The 17,192-nt window shown below is 39.7% G+C and overlaps 1 protein-coding gene and 1 long non-coding RNA gene across 2 annotated transcripts in view; one reads left to right on the plus strand and one right to left on the minus strand.

The window, feature by feature from the left end:
* Positions 1-1,944: 1,944 nt before the first annotated feature.
* Positions 1,945-5,569, minus strand: ccn3 (cellular communication network factor 3). Its single transcript, XM_018685817.2, has 5 exons — positions 5,370-5,569; positions 4,823-5,051; positions 4,447-4,701; positions 3,646-3,875; positions 1,945-3,526 (listed from the first exon to the last, which is right to left on the minus strand). The coding sequence occupies exons 1-5, from the start codon at positions 5,424-5,426 to the stop codon at positions 3,233-3,235; spliced, it is 1,065 nt and encodes a 354-aa protein (XP_018541333.1). The 5' UTR covers positions 5,427-5,569; the 3' UTR covers positions 1,945-3,232.
* Positions 5,570-6,975: 1,406 nt separating this feature from the next.
* LOC108889382 (uncharacterized) overlaps positions 6,976-17,192 on the plus strand; it is a 29,936-nt gene continuing 19,719 nt past the window's right edge. The window contains exon 1 of the long non-coding RNA XR_001961970.2: positions 6,976-7,409. This is a non-coding gene — a long non-coding RNA (uncharacterized LOC108889382). The remainder of the gene's footprint in view (positions 7,410-17,192) is intronic.

Raw genomic sequence — 17,192 nt, forward strand, 5'->3', positions numbered from 1 at the left:
CTTATAATAGGAATTGTCATGTAAATTATCATTGTCAAGCTTAAACCTGTAAATGAGTTACTTAACTTCTTCTAGTCAGAGATTACACACATTATATATTGTTGCAGCAGTATAGTTACATATGTTGGATTATAAATTAGCCCTGTCCAATGTGTATTTTCATGAATTTTTTTATGTTCATGCCCCCCACAGGATAAAGTTTTAGAGCTGTGTGGTTTTTTTTATCTGTTGGTATGTTGCTCTGCGTTTTAAGGATGAAAAGATATAGCACATTAAATACAATCATTTATAGTCATTTCAACATCCCATTATTTCTTGAACTACTCAGTTACTGAGAATTTTAACTGGCAAACGTGGTTATTTTTGTTTTACCAACTGGTAACTGCAGCTGAACACATCTGTCATCCCATTCATACCTAAAAATCAGGTTTAACATTCTTCCGCAGTACTTCAATAGATGAACTAAGAGTTATAAAATGTGTCAGGAAACCTGCCAGGTCTGGTCTGTGCAGTATTCTGTCTCAGATGAGAACAGCCAATATTTCAGACAGGGAGAAAGAAAAACATGGCCTAAAAACATTTCTGTTATGAAGTTTGAGCTGCAGCTTTGTGGTTACTCAGCTGGTCAGATTGTCTCACTTTTTCCAGCCAAGTGGCCAGTCAGTAAGTCTCACAGTAGCAGTCAGTCCATCAGTCAGCTGAGGCTGTGCTTTGGTATAGTGGTGCTTTGAACTGAATACTATTATCAGCATGCTAAAATGCTCACAATGCTAGCATGTTGATATTTAGCAGATTAATAGCTAGATGTCTGTACAAAATTTCCACTTGCATCTGTCTTTCATGTATTTTCATTATTTAACCGTCTCTTTAATCTTAATGTATTTACAGTGAACGCAATATGAGAATAAGCTTCAAATCCTAGATCCACAAACATAACCAACATGCAACATTACCACACACCTGCGCTCAGTGGAAACCATAGCATACCTGCAACCAGATGTGTCGACCACAGTGTCAGTCCCCAGCTGATTCAAGCTACTGAGGAGCTATAGTTTCCACTGAGGAGCTATTTTAAGAAGCAGGAGCAATTCTACAGGGGATAAGAGGTTTTTCCACTGTGTCACCTTCTAGGTGGGGTTCACTGACAAAGGTCAAATGTCACCACCCACTGTCAGTGGGGCCTGGAGGGTTTGGGAACCCCTGGGTCCCACTTGATGACATGAACATCCTGGATTGTTAAATGGAAGTCCACAGGAAGAGGTGTAATCTAGATGCAGATGTGTGAAAACTTTCAAGATGTGTATTCATTTCGAGTGAAAAACACTTTGTACCTTAGAAGGGAAATCAGTACAAATAATTCTACAATATGATGGAAGGTCTTTTTTAATTAGATGTCAAGACCAAAAATATTGGATCTTTTTGAGAAAGGTGACAAGTCTCCAGTATTGATAAATGTGGAGCAGTCATATTGTTAGTGTTAGGTAATACTTGACATATATTTGACTGACCTAGAACCTACATAACACATCCACGAAAACTGCATTATTTTTAACATAACAGTGTGATGTAGGGCAATGATCAGCCATACATCAAACAGCACAAGAAGTCACTTGTCATTAAGGCTACATCACTCTCTCTCCCTCTTCTCTTCATTATCTTTCATCTCTCACCCGCATCTTTTGGCTCCTATCCTATGTTTTCCTCTTGCTCTTCATTATCCAAAATCTAAGAGGTACTTGCTTCTTGATTAATTCAATGCAGTAAACTTAGCCTGTAGCTGCCATGCATTTACAAACAAATCATCACCTCCTGTTTCAGCCCGGTTAACAGCACCAACACTGTAACATAAAATATACTCCCTGATGCTCCCTTCGCACCGCCGCCATCAATACAAAAATGTATTTTATCATTCAATGACAATAAAGAGATTCAAACTTTAATACAAAAAAATACACATTTATTTTCAAATGTTGTGTTTTGCAGTATTGCTCCAACAGATACAGAAACAAGCAGTTTGAAGTATAACACATACCACATACCAATATATACAGCTCATGTTTACATTGTTACTGATTAATGCTGTGTATTTGATACACACTCAAGCTATACAGCAAGTATTTACAAAACTTTTGTCTTTATAAAAATAGCTGTCGTTTATGTGCACTACTTTTAACAAGAGTAATAATATCCATTCTACACCAACAAACACACAAACATATAACACAAGCATTATGTATTTTGCAACAGGAGTAAGATTTAAGGCAGATGTTAGAAATGACACTAAGTCACCACAGTGACCTCTCTTTCATAGGTTTAGCCCTTGGTTGGGACCAGGTCAAAGTACACAGTCCAGTTATTTAAAGAATGTGTTCTATAGTTGGAAAATTCCCATGACAGTGCCGGTAAAAGGTAACAACTCACCTTATAATTCTATTTCCCTCAGCCTCCTTGCTTGTCTTTCTATTTCATTAATGCGAAAATGCTTGAATTACCAATTAAGGTGTCATAGTGTCACTGTACAGCAAGTGATGAAATTAGAGGGCATAAAGTATTTGAAGCTGCTGGCTACATTATATAGCCAAAGCTTTCGTCCTCACAATTTAGGCTGCACAAAACACACCATGCATTTATGTTCTTTGTATAAAAAAATGCTAAATTCTGCCTGATTGGCCAACCTTAGTGTCAATCAAACTAAAAAAGCTGTGAGGCTATTTGCAGTCATGACACTGCTGTTTATGTACAAGACCCTGTGATTGTACACCTTCATACTATTTGACCTCATAAAAAGAGGCTTGTCTGTTGTAAATGTCTGGTAGTTTATGCTACCCGATCTGGAGAGAAGCAATTCCTCACAAGGTTTAAGTGCTTTACTTAGCAATAGTGAAGATGGCACTAATTTGTCCACAGGATGTTACATGATTAAATCCCTCTCCTAGCTATTTCATTCTCTACGATCTCATCCTCAAAAGAGGGTTCTCATTGTATGAATACAAGAATGACTCTGACTCTCTCATAATAAGCCAATTTTTTTTTCATTGTTGACATGTCATAAGTTATAGGCCTATATACTGTACAGTTTTAGGACTACCATACAGCATACTTAATGTTGTGGACACTCATTGTCCTTCAATCAAACTCAAGGAATCCCTGGATTTATAGACAGGGTCATCAGCTACAATCTGGAATTACTGTTCATTTAAACTTCATTTTTATCCTATGGTGACTCTCTGACCTATGACCTCATGCCGCTGTATCCCAGCTCTGATGGCTGCCACACAGCATTGTCTCGGGGGCAGTGGCTGTGGCAAGCACAGGTCAGGATCACCATGACCGGCCTCCTGGCGGTTTTACCATTGGCACACTGGAACTCCACCAGGGCGGTCTTGGTTCTGTGGGGGGTACAGCAGCGTCCGTCTGTGCAGGAGCCACAGTAGCGAGGTTTGTAGGCCTGGACGCTGGTGCAGTTCCTATAGGAGAGGTGGACGGCTTTGTCGCTCCTCACCATCCTCTGGCACTTGCTGCCTCTCTGCGGGGAGAGAAAGAGCTGTTCACTGACTGAGTGCGTACCATATCTCTCAAGAAAAGCAAGACATTAAGTGTGCTACTGGCACACCATGTTGTTCCAAAGAACTCCCCCAAAAGTACCTTTGGTGCGAGCTGCTTCAGCTGTGTCTGGTTCTGTACGTCGTCGCAGGGTCTGATCATACACAGCCGGCTCTGCTTCACCATCTCACACCGACTGTTCTTATTGGTCACTCTGGTGGACACCCCCATGCCACAGGTTCGAGAGCAGGCGCCCCACTCTGTGGTCTGCTCAATGCAGTTGAGGCTCGAGTCCCAATTGTCAAAACCCACTGTCTCTTCCTGACGATAGGCTGAAGGAACAAGCAGAAGGACAGAGGACCATGGCTTAGAGAGGATAAAGGAATCAACACATTATCTGATGAAAATTACACATAGTTCAAATAAGTAGACAAAGCTGTTAAGAATATTATTATATATTTAGTTAACATTTAGTGAAAATGATCACACTTGTATGAAATACTGCAGTTTCATTGCTTTCCCTTCCTATTAATAGGAGAAACTAACTCCAAACAAAAGTTTAAAAGCATATTCTTATAAAACCATCACTGACATAGTTGTGTTTGGATTGAACTAACTGCACAGTGGTATATTATATTACTGTTTCACATTCCAGACTAAAGTGACAACACTGTCTCCTTCCTCTGCCTTTCCTCTTCTTTTCTCACCCCTTATTCCATTTTCCTCTTTGCCTCCTTCCTCAGCTGCCTTACCCCGAACAGGTCAGAGAAATGTACATAACCTTTTCACTTTATGTCTGGCACTTGAGTGACACAGACGTCAAAGAGGAAGAGGCGATTGTACGTCTATATCTGTCTGCGCATGTAGTCCATCTCATCTCACTGCACTTCCAGTCTCACTCACCTGCCATGGCAAAGCCACCCAGTGCACTGGCCTCAGCCTGGGGATCACACACCCACTTCTCGCAGCACTCTCCAGGCAACTGAACCCTCCGTGGCATGGGGCAGTCTGGACCGGGCAACATCACGTCCACGTTGCAGCGCGGCAAGCAGGCGATCTGTCCGTCACGACACACACACTGGTACTTGCAGCTGGGGAAGAAGGTCTGGCCGTTCTGGTAGACAGAACCATCCAGAACACACACATGTCCCTCATGAGCTGGAGGAAATAGAGAAAGGAGGCAGGTTTTGTTTTAGTTTTTAAAAATAAATTACTCATGTCAGGACCAACAAGACACCCTGGATATGTTTATGAATGATGATACCAACAGCCCACTCACCTGCACAGATACCGGTCCTCTTGTGGACGTCAGCTGTGTAGTCGCACTGCAGCCCTTTACGTGTATCACAGGGGTTCATTTCAGAGCAGACCTGTCCTTTCTGACGGGCACACACCAGGCAGCAGACACAGTCGTCTAGGATCAGGGGCACCCCAGGGGGACACACGGGGGGCTCCTTAGGACACTGGCATCTCCGAGGACATGTCTGGGACCATACTATTGTAAACACCTGGGTGGGAGAGAAAATAAATTTTGTTGTTTTCTGGTACAAGTTAGTGAATCTAACTCTCTTTAAATCAATTAATATGATTAATTAGACATTAGATGTTACATACAAAAACAAGTTTGATTAAAGTCTGTTTCATCTGCAAAAATGAAAGAAGAAACATTGTCTTCATGCCTTCCAATCTTAACATTTTTTGCTGCAAGATAACCTAAAAGCTTCAAAAATTTTGAAAATATTGCCATTATTTTAAATCTGGTACTACTATATAAAATACTATCTAAATGAAAGTCAAGGATGCTCTTTTGTGGTTGTAATGCCTACCTGTGCTGAAAAAAAGAAGAAAAATAGAGCTTTCTCTGAAAGATTGGACATCTTCATGTTTTGTAGAGCAGAATCAAAAATATCTGCAGTCAAAAAAGTGTTGAGTTGTCTTTAAGGGAGCTGAATTGAGTCCTTTGGTTCGGGATTGAATGTTCCCTCCGCTCTGGCTGTGGTGTAGCAGAAGGTTGTACTCTCTTTGTCGTTCTGGCTCAGGACTCCGGAGAGGAGGACCTTATATAGCGGGGCTGTCCTGCTGGCACCATGACGACAAACAAGAAGGAATGTTGGAGCGATCGCCCAGAGTGCTGGAGGAAGACGAGAGTCACATTTTATTGTGAGATCCTGTCAAAGAAGGTACCACAAACACACATGCAGAGGTTTTAGACTCTACAATTTAACATTCTGCTAACATTGCTTTTGTTTTTAATATATATATATATATAAGGATAATTGATCAGTGTAAAGTATATATTTGTACATTTGTTAATCAGAGAGTAATTAACTGATTTTCTTCCAAGCACTTCTTTTTTTCTTACTTGAAATATTCTTAGCAGTCCATGATGTTCATATTATTACATGGGGCTTGAGGGTTCCCTTTATTCCCACTGACACTGGGTGGTTGGCCTTTGACCTCTTTCCTCAAACCCCACCTGGGAGGTCACAATGGAAACCCCTCTTATTCCCTGTAGAACTCTTTCTACTTCCTAAAATAGCAACACAGTGGAAACTTTTATTCATCAGTCGCTTGGATTAGGGGGGTTGTCGACACATCTGGTCAGAGATGTGTTATAGTTTGTTCTGAGCAGAGATATGTGGACGGATTTGGGGGTGAAGCTGGCTAGATCCCTGAATGGAGAATAACTGAAAAGATCAATGAGTTTCATTCCAGTCCTTTGAATAAATCAGGATTTTATGACTCCCCTGCATGTTCTCTCAGACTCTATCAAAAAGTGAAAAATATGTGTAGAAGTCAAAGAATGAATATCTGCTACTTGTAAAACAAAAATTCAACTCTCAACTGCAACTGAATTTCTAGAGCACTGAAAACACAAGACAATTTTAAGATAACAATTAAAGAAATCATATCTTCAATTAGGTCATAATGTTTAGTTTTAGTTGAAACTGTCTTAGAGAGGCAGCTGCATTTATAGTACTGTTGAATTGTATTGTGTTAAGGACAACTACATATAAATCAGTATGAATAAATTAAATATTAGAAGCACCACTCAGTATAACGTGGTACTAAACGGCATTGCAAATTATAGCTTTTCTTGGGGGGTGGGGGGAATCTGTCTTTTTTTTTTCTTTCTTTTTTTCTTCTAGAAAATAAAGTTTAAATAATGCAGATGAAACTCACTCACTGTGGATTTGGTTCCTGTACCTCTTTGGTGCCCTCTCCTGGTAGTTTTGAAAAAGATGCTGTAGTAACTGCATTAATTTATCAGGATTGTGAAAACTTCCCCCAAACAAGTCAAACTATTAGCAAAATCGTATACTTTTAGAAAGATTCAAAAATAACATACAGATAAAAAAAAAAATACACACAATTACTTTAATTATAAGTTTCACCTCCTCGTGCTTCTCGGTTTCGCCGCCCACAGGCCGCCGACCTCACTCCGGCTCAGTTCAGGTTGCGGGTGGCGGGTTAACCGAAACAAGAACGTGGCTGCTAGCCAAACCGAAGTTAGTGGATCAATCGAAAGAACGGGCATATTTATTGTGAAAGACAAAGCTAACGAAAAAACAACAATAAGACGGAGGAGGGCCACGTTGGGAAAAGAGCACTCCACCGACATCAGCGGCTGAATGCTAACTGCTAGCATGGAATTAGCCTGCCGCTAATGCCACCAGCCGCTATGTTACCTGGGTCAGGCTCATTCCTCAGGTTTGGACGTTTGGTCTTAAGTGTAAACAGTAACACACCAAGATAACCCAGGACATTATCATACAGCAGTTGTCCATTGCCTGGGAGTTGGGTGTCATGGTGGATATTTCTGTGGAAAGGACCTCGGCAGACAGCAACACACACCTGGGTCTCAGGTAAGACAACTTGCTACGCTACTGTGCTAATATTTATCGCTGGTTTAATGAGCAGTGCAACTGTCTTGTCTGTTTGAGTCCATGGGTTCATGGCTTTGTTAATGAGGTGCGACCTTCAGGTGCCAAATATGTACTGTAATTCTGGTTTGATAGAGGTGGCAGCCCGACAGGTAGGTGCTTCTAAGAGGAGATAATAGTATTTAGTATTAGGGTTTGAAATTCAGAGCACTAATTTAATTTTGAACTGATATTTGATGAGGGGCGGTTTGTGAAAATTAGAGAGTATGTAGTTGTAAGCTTACGTGTTGTAGGAGCTCAGTGTTGAAAATGTTCTATTCTTGATACTTGACTTGGACCATGTGGTTACACCCACTGCTACCAGTTTTATTTATGTATTTGTTGTCTGTTGCTATAGCAATTTCTTAGTCTTGGGAAAGTCAGATATCTGAAATATGTGACCTAGAAACTCTTAACAACAACCACATCAGGCCAGCTGTTTTGGATAACATTTATATGCAGGTTCCAAATTAAATTCTCCCCAATTTTGCTTCCTCTACTAAAGAAATATTTCACCTCCAGACACCTTGTAGAATTCTTGGTCTGGACTTCCTGTCCATCCCTAGTCCATCTATACGGTCACTCATCCAGTTAGTGAATAACAGAAAGAATGTGAAGTTAAGGACTGCTTTCTAAATGACCTGTGATTCCAGCAAGCAGTGGATAGCTCTGCCAAAATCTTGATTCAGTGTTGTTCAAACAGTTTGCAAATGGAAGTTGAAGAATGTCAAATGTAACAGGATGGCTGTGTTTGCCTACTCTGTGTGGATTTCTGCTCCTTTATCGCCTCTACTGTGGTCTTTTTCTAGCAAATTCTGTCTCTGAAGAGTGAAACAAACCAGGAGATGCTACCTGACACGTTTTTCTCAGATGCTGTACTCGTAGTTGAATATGGATTGAGTTTCATAGCTGGTATGGGTAAAAGGGATACTGTACTGATAAAACCATTGGCCCTATGAATCAGCTCTGACTATTTGTGCTGAAATGCTTTTATCAACATTGCAAGTAGACTTTAATTTGTAAAACTGTCTACATTGTTTTGTTCCCCTCAGAGCCTTGACCTTATCATAATTAGATAAATTGAGTACAGTAAGAGGTTAGGTCAGTGGGCCTCCACTCCTTGGAAGGCAGCCACCTATTTAACCTAAAAACAGGCCTACGTGAATCATTAGGCCTCTGTCAATTTTAGTCTTTCCTTCTCATATCTCTTTTAAGTTTAAAATGCATTTAATTCCTTTGATTGTAATTCCTCAAAACAGTTCTTCCTTAGTCACTCACTGGCAGGGAGGAAGTATAATCTCTTTGTTTCATTTTTCCCTTAAAATTCCTTAATTTGATTTTCTGTATTTCTCACAGATACCCTGTTAGACCGCTGATCTGAAAGTTAGTAATGATTAAATTATGAAGACTGGTGAAAAGTAAAAAAAAATACAAATATACATCCTGGAAAACGTTTTATTATTTGCTGTCTTTGACAGCTTGGCATGGTATGGCAAAGTGTGATATCTCCCAGGAACGAGGTGGGAAGTCTGCATACGCACATTAATGGTATCTGTGAAATATTTCCACTCTCCTCTAGAGAGGAGAGAGGTGCATATGGAAGAGAAACAGACAGGGGGACAGAGATGGAGTAATGAGAGGAAGAGAGGTAGCTGGCATCTCATGGACAGATGTTGAGGAGGAAGGGGAAAGAAAAGAGAAGGATGGAAAAAAGCTGGAGTAGGGTGGACGGTGCGGTGGGGAGGTTTAGTGGATGTTTCTTTGGGTGTGTCTGTCTCCTTTGTCCAGAGGGGGTCTGTGGCCGCACCAGTGCTTGTTGAGATTTTACACTTGTTATCACACTCATCTTTTGCTTACCTTGAAAATGCACTTCATCCCCCAGTGGCAGGGAATGGTTCAGTACCACTTTAAACTGAGGTTTGACATAGTCCTTTCTAAACAAAGAAAGATCAGACTGTGGAGGCCTTCAGCTAACAGTCGGTCTGTCGGCCTGCTAGCTGTTGGTGTTGGACTCTGTTGTATGGCTTCAAGCCTTTTGCCAAGTGGTCAGGCCACACAGTCGATGCCGCCTCTGAGGGCTTCACCATGGTTTGCTCAGAGTTTATATGGACAGTCTAATGACATTTTGCAACAGATTTGTGGTCAACAGTCTGTGTGGCGCAGTAGGTTGAGGATTCAGCATCTTCTTTGTGCCTTATGTCATGTTGTTCAGTCTACATCTAGAAACTTATATTTTATTTTATGCTTTTCAGTTTAAGGTCAGCATTCCTTTTTCTTGAGTTGTAGTGTGGGACTCTGTAGTCATTTTGGACCATTTTCCTGATGAATTTAATGCAGTCATGGGTTTTTTGGGAAGTAAAGTTTAGTCATTAACTGTTGTTCCGGCACTCTGAAGCATATATTCATTCATGAATCCTTGCAGGCACAGTATTTGTTCAGGAACATCAAAACCCATTCAGGCAAAATCATATTACTGATTAGGTTATCCATTTATCATTAGTTACTCTTGGCAGCCAAACAATGCTGTCTGAGCTCTCATGGTTGCAGTCTTTCACAGACTAAACTTTGGATGAGAATCTCATTTCCTTATAAATTAAAACAAAAACATCATTAAATGTTGCATGTCAAGGAAATGACACATTTCAGCAGGTGTAATGGGCTATTAAGTAAGTACATGGACTCTTATTTCATTAGTCTGATACAGCTAAAAAAAAAAAAAAAAAGATTGAAAAGTTTTTGGCTGGAATTAAATCTTGACAGAGAAGCTTGTCCTGTCCAGATTTTTGGTCGTATTCTGTGCATGAGATGGTTTTCTATTTCAGTAAGTAATTTAGTCATCATTGTTTTATAAAAAGGTCTTTTGCTGTTTTCCTTACTCGTCCTCCTCACTATATGTCATTTTTATGTCTTATTCTAGCACTGGTTTGAACTTAACAACACCTGAAAACCATGTGGGACTGGTCATACTTGGATCCAAAGAGTTATGAAGTATAGTGCAAATTTGGCTTTTTAACAATGACTTGATTCACTGTGGGTCAATGATGTAATTACAGGCGCAGATTGTTGTTTGTAGTAACTGTCTCTGAGCATTACATACTGTACACTTGCCTCCTGCATGACATCATTTATCTCTGTTGCTTCATGAAAATGATAAAACTGAACATATAGAGTTGATATTGCATTTTGGCTCTGTGGTATGTGTGTTAAGGTGCACCAGAAAGCTTCATCTTGTTCTGTGCTGTGTGCTACATGTGTGCAGTAAATCAAAGAGTTAAAGCAGCAGGGATTGCAGTGTGTTTGATCAGTGCTCTTCCAAAGGAAACTCAGACAAATAACCCGACTAATTCCACATGGTTGAAATAGCATTTACTTTAATCCAAATATTGTCTTTTTCAGATCATTAAACATTGGCTTCCAGTCTTTAGGCATGTAACTCTGACTGCAACAGCACACTGTTAGTGACTTACACAAGACATCTACTGAAAGGAATTTTAATCACTGTTGATTTCTCCATGTTGCTAGACACAAAATGGAAATGTCTGCTCAATGGGCTATATAACCAGAGAGTTAAAGCACTGCAGATGTTGCAGGGATTGTTTGGAAACTGTTTACATTTCACTGGAAGTTCATCTCAGGCTCTGGTTGGGGTCAGTTAGAGTTGAAAGGTCCTGAAGAAAGTGGCTGGTTGGTGGCCCCCCCCCAAATGGTATTATTTTTCCAGGACCACATATTGTAGCTGCTGGGAAGAGGTGTGTATGAGAGTGTGTGTGTGTGTGTGTGGTGCGGTGCGGTGCGGTATATGGTACTGTCAAAATCTCTCTGCCATTTACTGTCTTTGCCACTCAGTTTTATTTTCTGAACTTAGGTCTTTTCCTGTCTCTCTTCCTACCTCTTCCTTTGCTCTCTTCCACACACATGTTGTCGGTTTACATTATTTCCTCCACAGATTCAAATAATAAAGTTGAGCACTCTTTATAATTTCAATTTGCTCGCCAAGTGGCAGTCAGGTGGTGGGTTTAACAGCTTGGGAGGCCACCGCAAATCTCTCACTCATGGTTTATTTGCTGTACGCCAGTGTACATGAGCTGAGACACTGTGACAGAGGCAGATGTGTCTTATGGTGGGTGGCAGCAATATGGCGCCTCCACTAATAAAACATGTAGTATGGAAAAATCTCAGGATGCATTACAAGAGGATGTCAGAGGCTTTATGTTCTGTCAGAGCAGAAGTGGAAGGAGGCAGCGAGTGGAAATTATTAGAGAAGCTTGAGACTCTGTTGGAGAGGTGGTGATTCAACACTGTAGTTTGTGGTGCTGCTGAACAGCATTTTACATGGACATTAGCCTTTTTGTCTTGAAAAAAGACTTGTCATTATTGTTCTTGATTAACAAATCAATGAATGGACAAATTGTTGCAGCTGTACATGGAAATTGCATTTTTGAACATTTTGAACATTTGCTCATTTCAACATTTGCTCAAGAATGATTAATTGAGATGTAATGTGAAATGTCAAGATATGCCAAAGTGATGTGTGAGGTCATTCACAAACTTTATAACATAGTTTTTCCACCAGAGAGCACTGTTATATGTTCATTAAGAAATGACTGTTGGCAGTTAGTGAAGCAAGACAGGATTGTGTAGTCTTAGTAAAAATCTGTCCTATCTGAGTGGATTCTAGTCCTGCAGACTGCTCCTGCTGTTTCGTCAGCGTGTGCCCATGCAAACCATTGTCATATTAGTTCTGGACTAAAATGCTTCATACAAGTATTAAGGAATTACAATGCCCTATTGCTGCTTAAGTCACTCTTTACATCTCTGACAGGACCCCTTGTTGAGTGTTCAGTTTGCAGCCACAGACCGACTGCGTCTGTTCCATGGTGAGGTTTGTTTGAACTTCTGCTTAGTTGAAGACCTGAACACATGGCTGCCACTTGGGGGAGATCTCTTAAAAAAACAAACAAATATTAACATTTATGGCCACAGAGCACCAAAAACAGAGCAAGCCTAGGGAGGTCTGACTGGAGAGATGAAACACAGTATTTCATCCTGGAAGGTCGATCACAGCTTTGACTTAGACTTTGGAGTCTTATGTTTATATTAAGATTAATGATTATCACTAGAGCTGAATCACAGCATGGCCAAGTGCAGTATCCAAATTCCAATTTTTTTTTTTTTTGATAGAGGTAAAATGTGTCACAGCATACCATTATAAATGAAATGGTGTAGTGTTACAGCAGTGTTTCCCCTACTATCGGCTTGGAGCATAAGAAACACTGGTGACAGTGGCACTGCCGCTGCTGGCAGGGGAGCTAGTCCTGGCCAGAGCACTAACAGCTCTCCTGCAAGTTGTTTAATTACTAATAATTATAAATAATTGACCAATGTCCAAAAATGTCCAAATTTTCTTGCTGCAGTTACAGGAGTTACTACAAAAACACAGTTTTTCATCATCTGGATGGTTTGAGTTTATGTAGCTTCGTCACATTTTCACAAGTTCCTTGTTTGGGACAATGGATGTAAATCTACAGTGTTTGTCCACCACATGAGACAGTCCAGTTTGTAAAGAATGTGATGTGAAGGGACTTGCGTCACACTTCATAAAACACAGTGAGCGCAGGTTTTTCAGTATTTACCCACCACCATTTCAAATACACTACCTTTTCATACAGTGTGCATGTTGTCCCAGTTTCAAAATGCTGTGTGATGTACATTCACTCTCTCATGTACATGATTGTTACAGAGATAGTAACACTGGTTAAAAAAAGGAACTGTGACAGTAGTATGGCTCTTAGCCCTCACTCTGTCTTTAGTTACTGCTGCTTTCCTGGAACAGAATGTACAAATTAAATGTAATTGAATCAAATTTATCTGACAGCTAATCCAATAACAGCTGCTGCAGATCAGACCTGTTATAATCCACAAGAAAACAGAATTCAGCACAAGTAGCAAAATTGATATAATGAAGGATTTCTTTAATTTACTTCAGAAAGATAGTAAATTAGAATAAAAGCAGTTTGTGGAAAAGGGTTGGTAGTACACCCACTCAACACTTTTCTGTCTCGCTTCATGTCTTTATACATGCTATTTTTACTTGACTTAGGATGAAAAATAATTGAAATTGCTGGCACAATTTTGAAGGAGTTCTCTTGCCAAAACATTTTTTCCAGTGACAGACCTTATGTTGTAAAGGTCACTGAGGTGCTCAGGTGCAACCATGGCAACTGTTGACGTGGCAGATCCATACATTGTGAATTATGTTTACAGTTCAGCTTATAGCTCCCCTGAACTACATTTAGCACTGGCATTTTTGGGAATGGGAACATTAGGTTTCACCTAGGAGAGGGACAGAAATGCAACCTTAAAGAAGGGCAGTGGGAAACTTTTAAGGGTTACAATTTACAGCACCCTTCTTATTTGTTGTTTACTTAGTAAGCAACCTTTGGAGCAGAGAAGAAAAGAATGAGAGAGAGAGAAAAGACATGAAAAAGTAAATGGGGGTCAGTAGTCTGTCCCCGGTGAGGAGCCTGGTGCCATGGCCTTTATAAATTCAACTACTCATTGTTCTTAGCAAAGCTCAAACCAGCTTCATGCAGCAAGCCAGCTACTCTTTCTTAATGGCTGTAAGCTCTTAAGTTAAAGTAATGGCTGTGCCTGGTCAATAAAAATGAAATGTTGTCAGGGTCATATTTTCTGTTTCAGGATGAATAGAAATGTGTCTGTTGATAGAAAACTGTTTTAGAAACATGGCTGACTATCAGCCATCCTGTGTCTAAGTAAAGTAAAGGTGTAGTGTCATCTTCTCAGGATAAAAGTTAATCTACCCACTTCAAGTGTGCAGCACTATTTCCACTGCAAAACATGTTAACAATCTGTTTAACTTACTTTTAATTCCAGAGGGCCTCAATTGATGTCTCCTTAATTCATTTATATAATGCTTGTGAAATAAGCGCATAAAACAGGCTTTAAATAGTTCTACAGCCTTTAAAAAAATATTCACCACAGTAGAATCTTAAAATAAAAATATGTCTCTACTTGTATTACTCCTATTGTACGTAAATATATTATTAATTTTAATCAAATATTTAATTCAAGGACTGCAACACTTCAGCCCGACCACTAGAGAGCAGCATTGTGCAATGTAATTCTGAATGCTGTGATGACAGGGAGTGGTTTTTGAGGTCTCTCTCTCTCTCTCTCTCTCTCTCTCTCTCTCTCTCTCTCTCTCTCTCTCTCTCTCTCTCTCTTTCTCTCTTTCTCTTTCTCTTTCTCTTTCTCTCACTCACACTCTTTCACTTACATGAGCATACACACACACACACACACACACACACACACACACACAAACAAACCTATTAGTAGAGCAGGTGTACCCTTAATATTAAAAGCGCCTCCAGCAAACACACCAATATTAGATCAACAGGTGTAGCCTTAATATTACCTCCAGTAATGTGCTGTCTCTGCAGGTGAGGTGTTGATTATTGATGTACAGTGTACCTTCAGTTGTTTACTATCACGTCTGTGTGTATAGAGTCACAGTCTCTCTCTCTCTCTCTCTTGCTCGCTCACACACACACACACACACACACACACACACACACACACACACACACACACACACACACACACAGGCTTACAATGTGTCTTTCTGTTTCCTCAGTCGATATTTCAAGGTCCTGAGTGAAAGGCAATTCATACTCACATTTGGTTTGAGCTTATGTTCTGTTTCTTTCTAAGTGATCTGTTCATTTATCAATAACAAACCAGGGGTGGTCATGGGGTACAGAATGATTGCACTCCGAATGCTGAATAAATACTGCGACATACCTGCAAAAATGTAGACATTAAATCTGAGTAAATAATCACAACAGATTTTTTTAGCATGTATGGATGACATGAAGACTAGAGAGGGAGTTGATTGGAATAAGAAATAAAATAGAGGGAAATACATTAGTTATATATTTCGGCCTCATTTGTGATCTCATGTTTTTCCATAATGGCTCTTGGTTTTGCTTTGTATTCCTGGCTTCACCCACAACACACTTGAGCCCCAGGTGTTGTACTTGTTAATGTGACAGCAATGGTACACACCACTAAATAAATGCATCCAACTGGGTGATTATTTAAAAATTAAATCCCCCCTAACTGCTTGATAACCTGTTTAGGAGGGCAGAGCAGTACTAGTTCAAGAAAGGCCCCATCACTGCAGGATAAATGGAAACAATTTTGTACACTGGAAAGTATTTGAATAGGAAAAACACGGATGGCTGAAAAGGCTTTGTACATGCAGCTGTCATTTTTCTAACTGCATTAATGTATTACCACAGGCTGTTCATTCATTCAGCATCCATTAAAGCGCTTCACCTTAATCAATAACTGATGATGAACATTATCAGATAGTATTTCATTGAAATTCCCTGCTACTGCACCACAATAACTGTTAAACATCCAGTGTAAATGAGGCCTGTGATACAATGAGCAGCAAAGCTTTCAGCCTAAATGGGAAACTGTTTGTTTTGCAGCAGCTGTGTGGCAGCTGCTCTGTCAAACAAATACACACAATCATAAGCCCTTAACTGTACAACTGTACAACACAGTATGCACATGCAAACACTCACGCAAGTATATCTACTTTCTGTATATAAACACGCGATCTAAAGTTGCTTTTTCAATGTTTGCATCCATGCCCCTCTGTTTAGTGAACACACACAAACACGCATACAGACTGAGAAAAGGATGCTATCGGAACACTCACCACAGCTTTGTTAGGCCACAAAGGGCAATCTGAGGCAGAGTAAAGCTTTTAGGTCCACACCATTAGCTCCATTTTAGTGGCCTGAGGGGTTTCCAGCTACTTAACCATGTTGGTTTCCACTGTCTGTCTCCTACTTAGCAAACAAAGACTCGCCCTGTCAGCTCGTTGCATCTCACAGGAGAAGGGTCACAGTGACCTGCGTTACAGTGTATCTTGTAGATATAAAACTGTTCAGTTTAGGTCTAAGCTAAACTCTACATCACATCTCATCTCATCTACGTCTGTAGTTTGCAGGACTGTTGTTTTTCTTTTTCTTTATGAGATGTGAAAGTTAATTTCTTTTTGATGCATCTATGATAATGTTCAACCAACAAAATTGTATTACGTTATATTTTAACTCTGTGTAACAAGTTGGTATAAAGAATACCGTCCCTCTCTCCTGCTGACTCACCTATTTCAGAGGTATATTGAAAAGGATCTTAGGAATTTGGCTGGACATTCATCATCCTTCACTATTTCTTGAAAAAAATTTTTTGCATTAATGCAAAAACATGATAGTTAATGAGTCACTGCATGATGAATGTGAAATCCAAAGAACAAGTTTATTAAAATTAATTCCTTACATTCGAACATACCTCATTTACAGCATGATGAAAATGAGTTTTGGGAAATGCTTTTTGTAAAAGCATTATAAAGGCTATCAGTGTCTCAGTGTATTTATGTTTAGTAGTGATACAGTACAGTAAATACTAGGTACTGCAGCAGCTTATCAGCATTTTGAATATATTGATAGTAGTTCATCATCCAGGATTATTTTAAAGATTTTTAAATGATACAATATTAACTTTTTTTTTTTAATGAAGATTAAACTGTTTATTTCTATTTTATCAGCAGATCAAAATGTTGCTTTCCTCATTCAGTAAATTAAAAAGTAAGTTAACCTAATTAATATAAGTTTAAATTATAAATGTATT

Source organism: Lates calcarifer, linkage group LG15 (assembly GCF_001640805.2).
Source record: "Lates calcarifer isolate ASB-BC8 linkage group LG15, TLL_Latcal_v3, whole genome shotgun sequence".
NCBI lineage: Eukaryota > Metazoa > Chordata > Actinopteri > Centropomidae > Lates > Lates calcarifer.

What these genes read in the sequence shown, in the direction of transcription:
- ccn3 (XM_018685817.2), bottom strand. Translation starts at nt 5,426, where the DNA reads ATGAAGATGTCCAATCTTTCAGAGAAAGCTCTATTTTTCTTCTTTTTT. An exon ending in TCTTCTTTTTTTCAGCACAG is followed by an intron (nt 5,052 to 5,369) that starts GTAGGCATTACA and finishes TCTCCCACCCAG; the next exon opens with GTGTTTACAATAGTATGGTC. An exon ending in TGAAGCAGCTCGCACCAAAG is followed by an intron (nt 3,527 to 3,645) that starts GTACTTTTGGGG and finishes CTCTCCCCGCAG; the next exon opens with AGAGGCAGCAAGTGCCAGAG.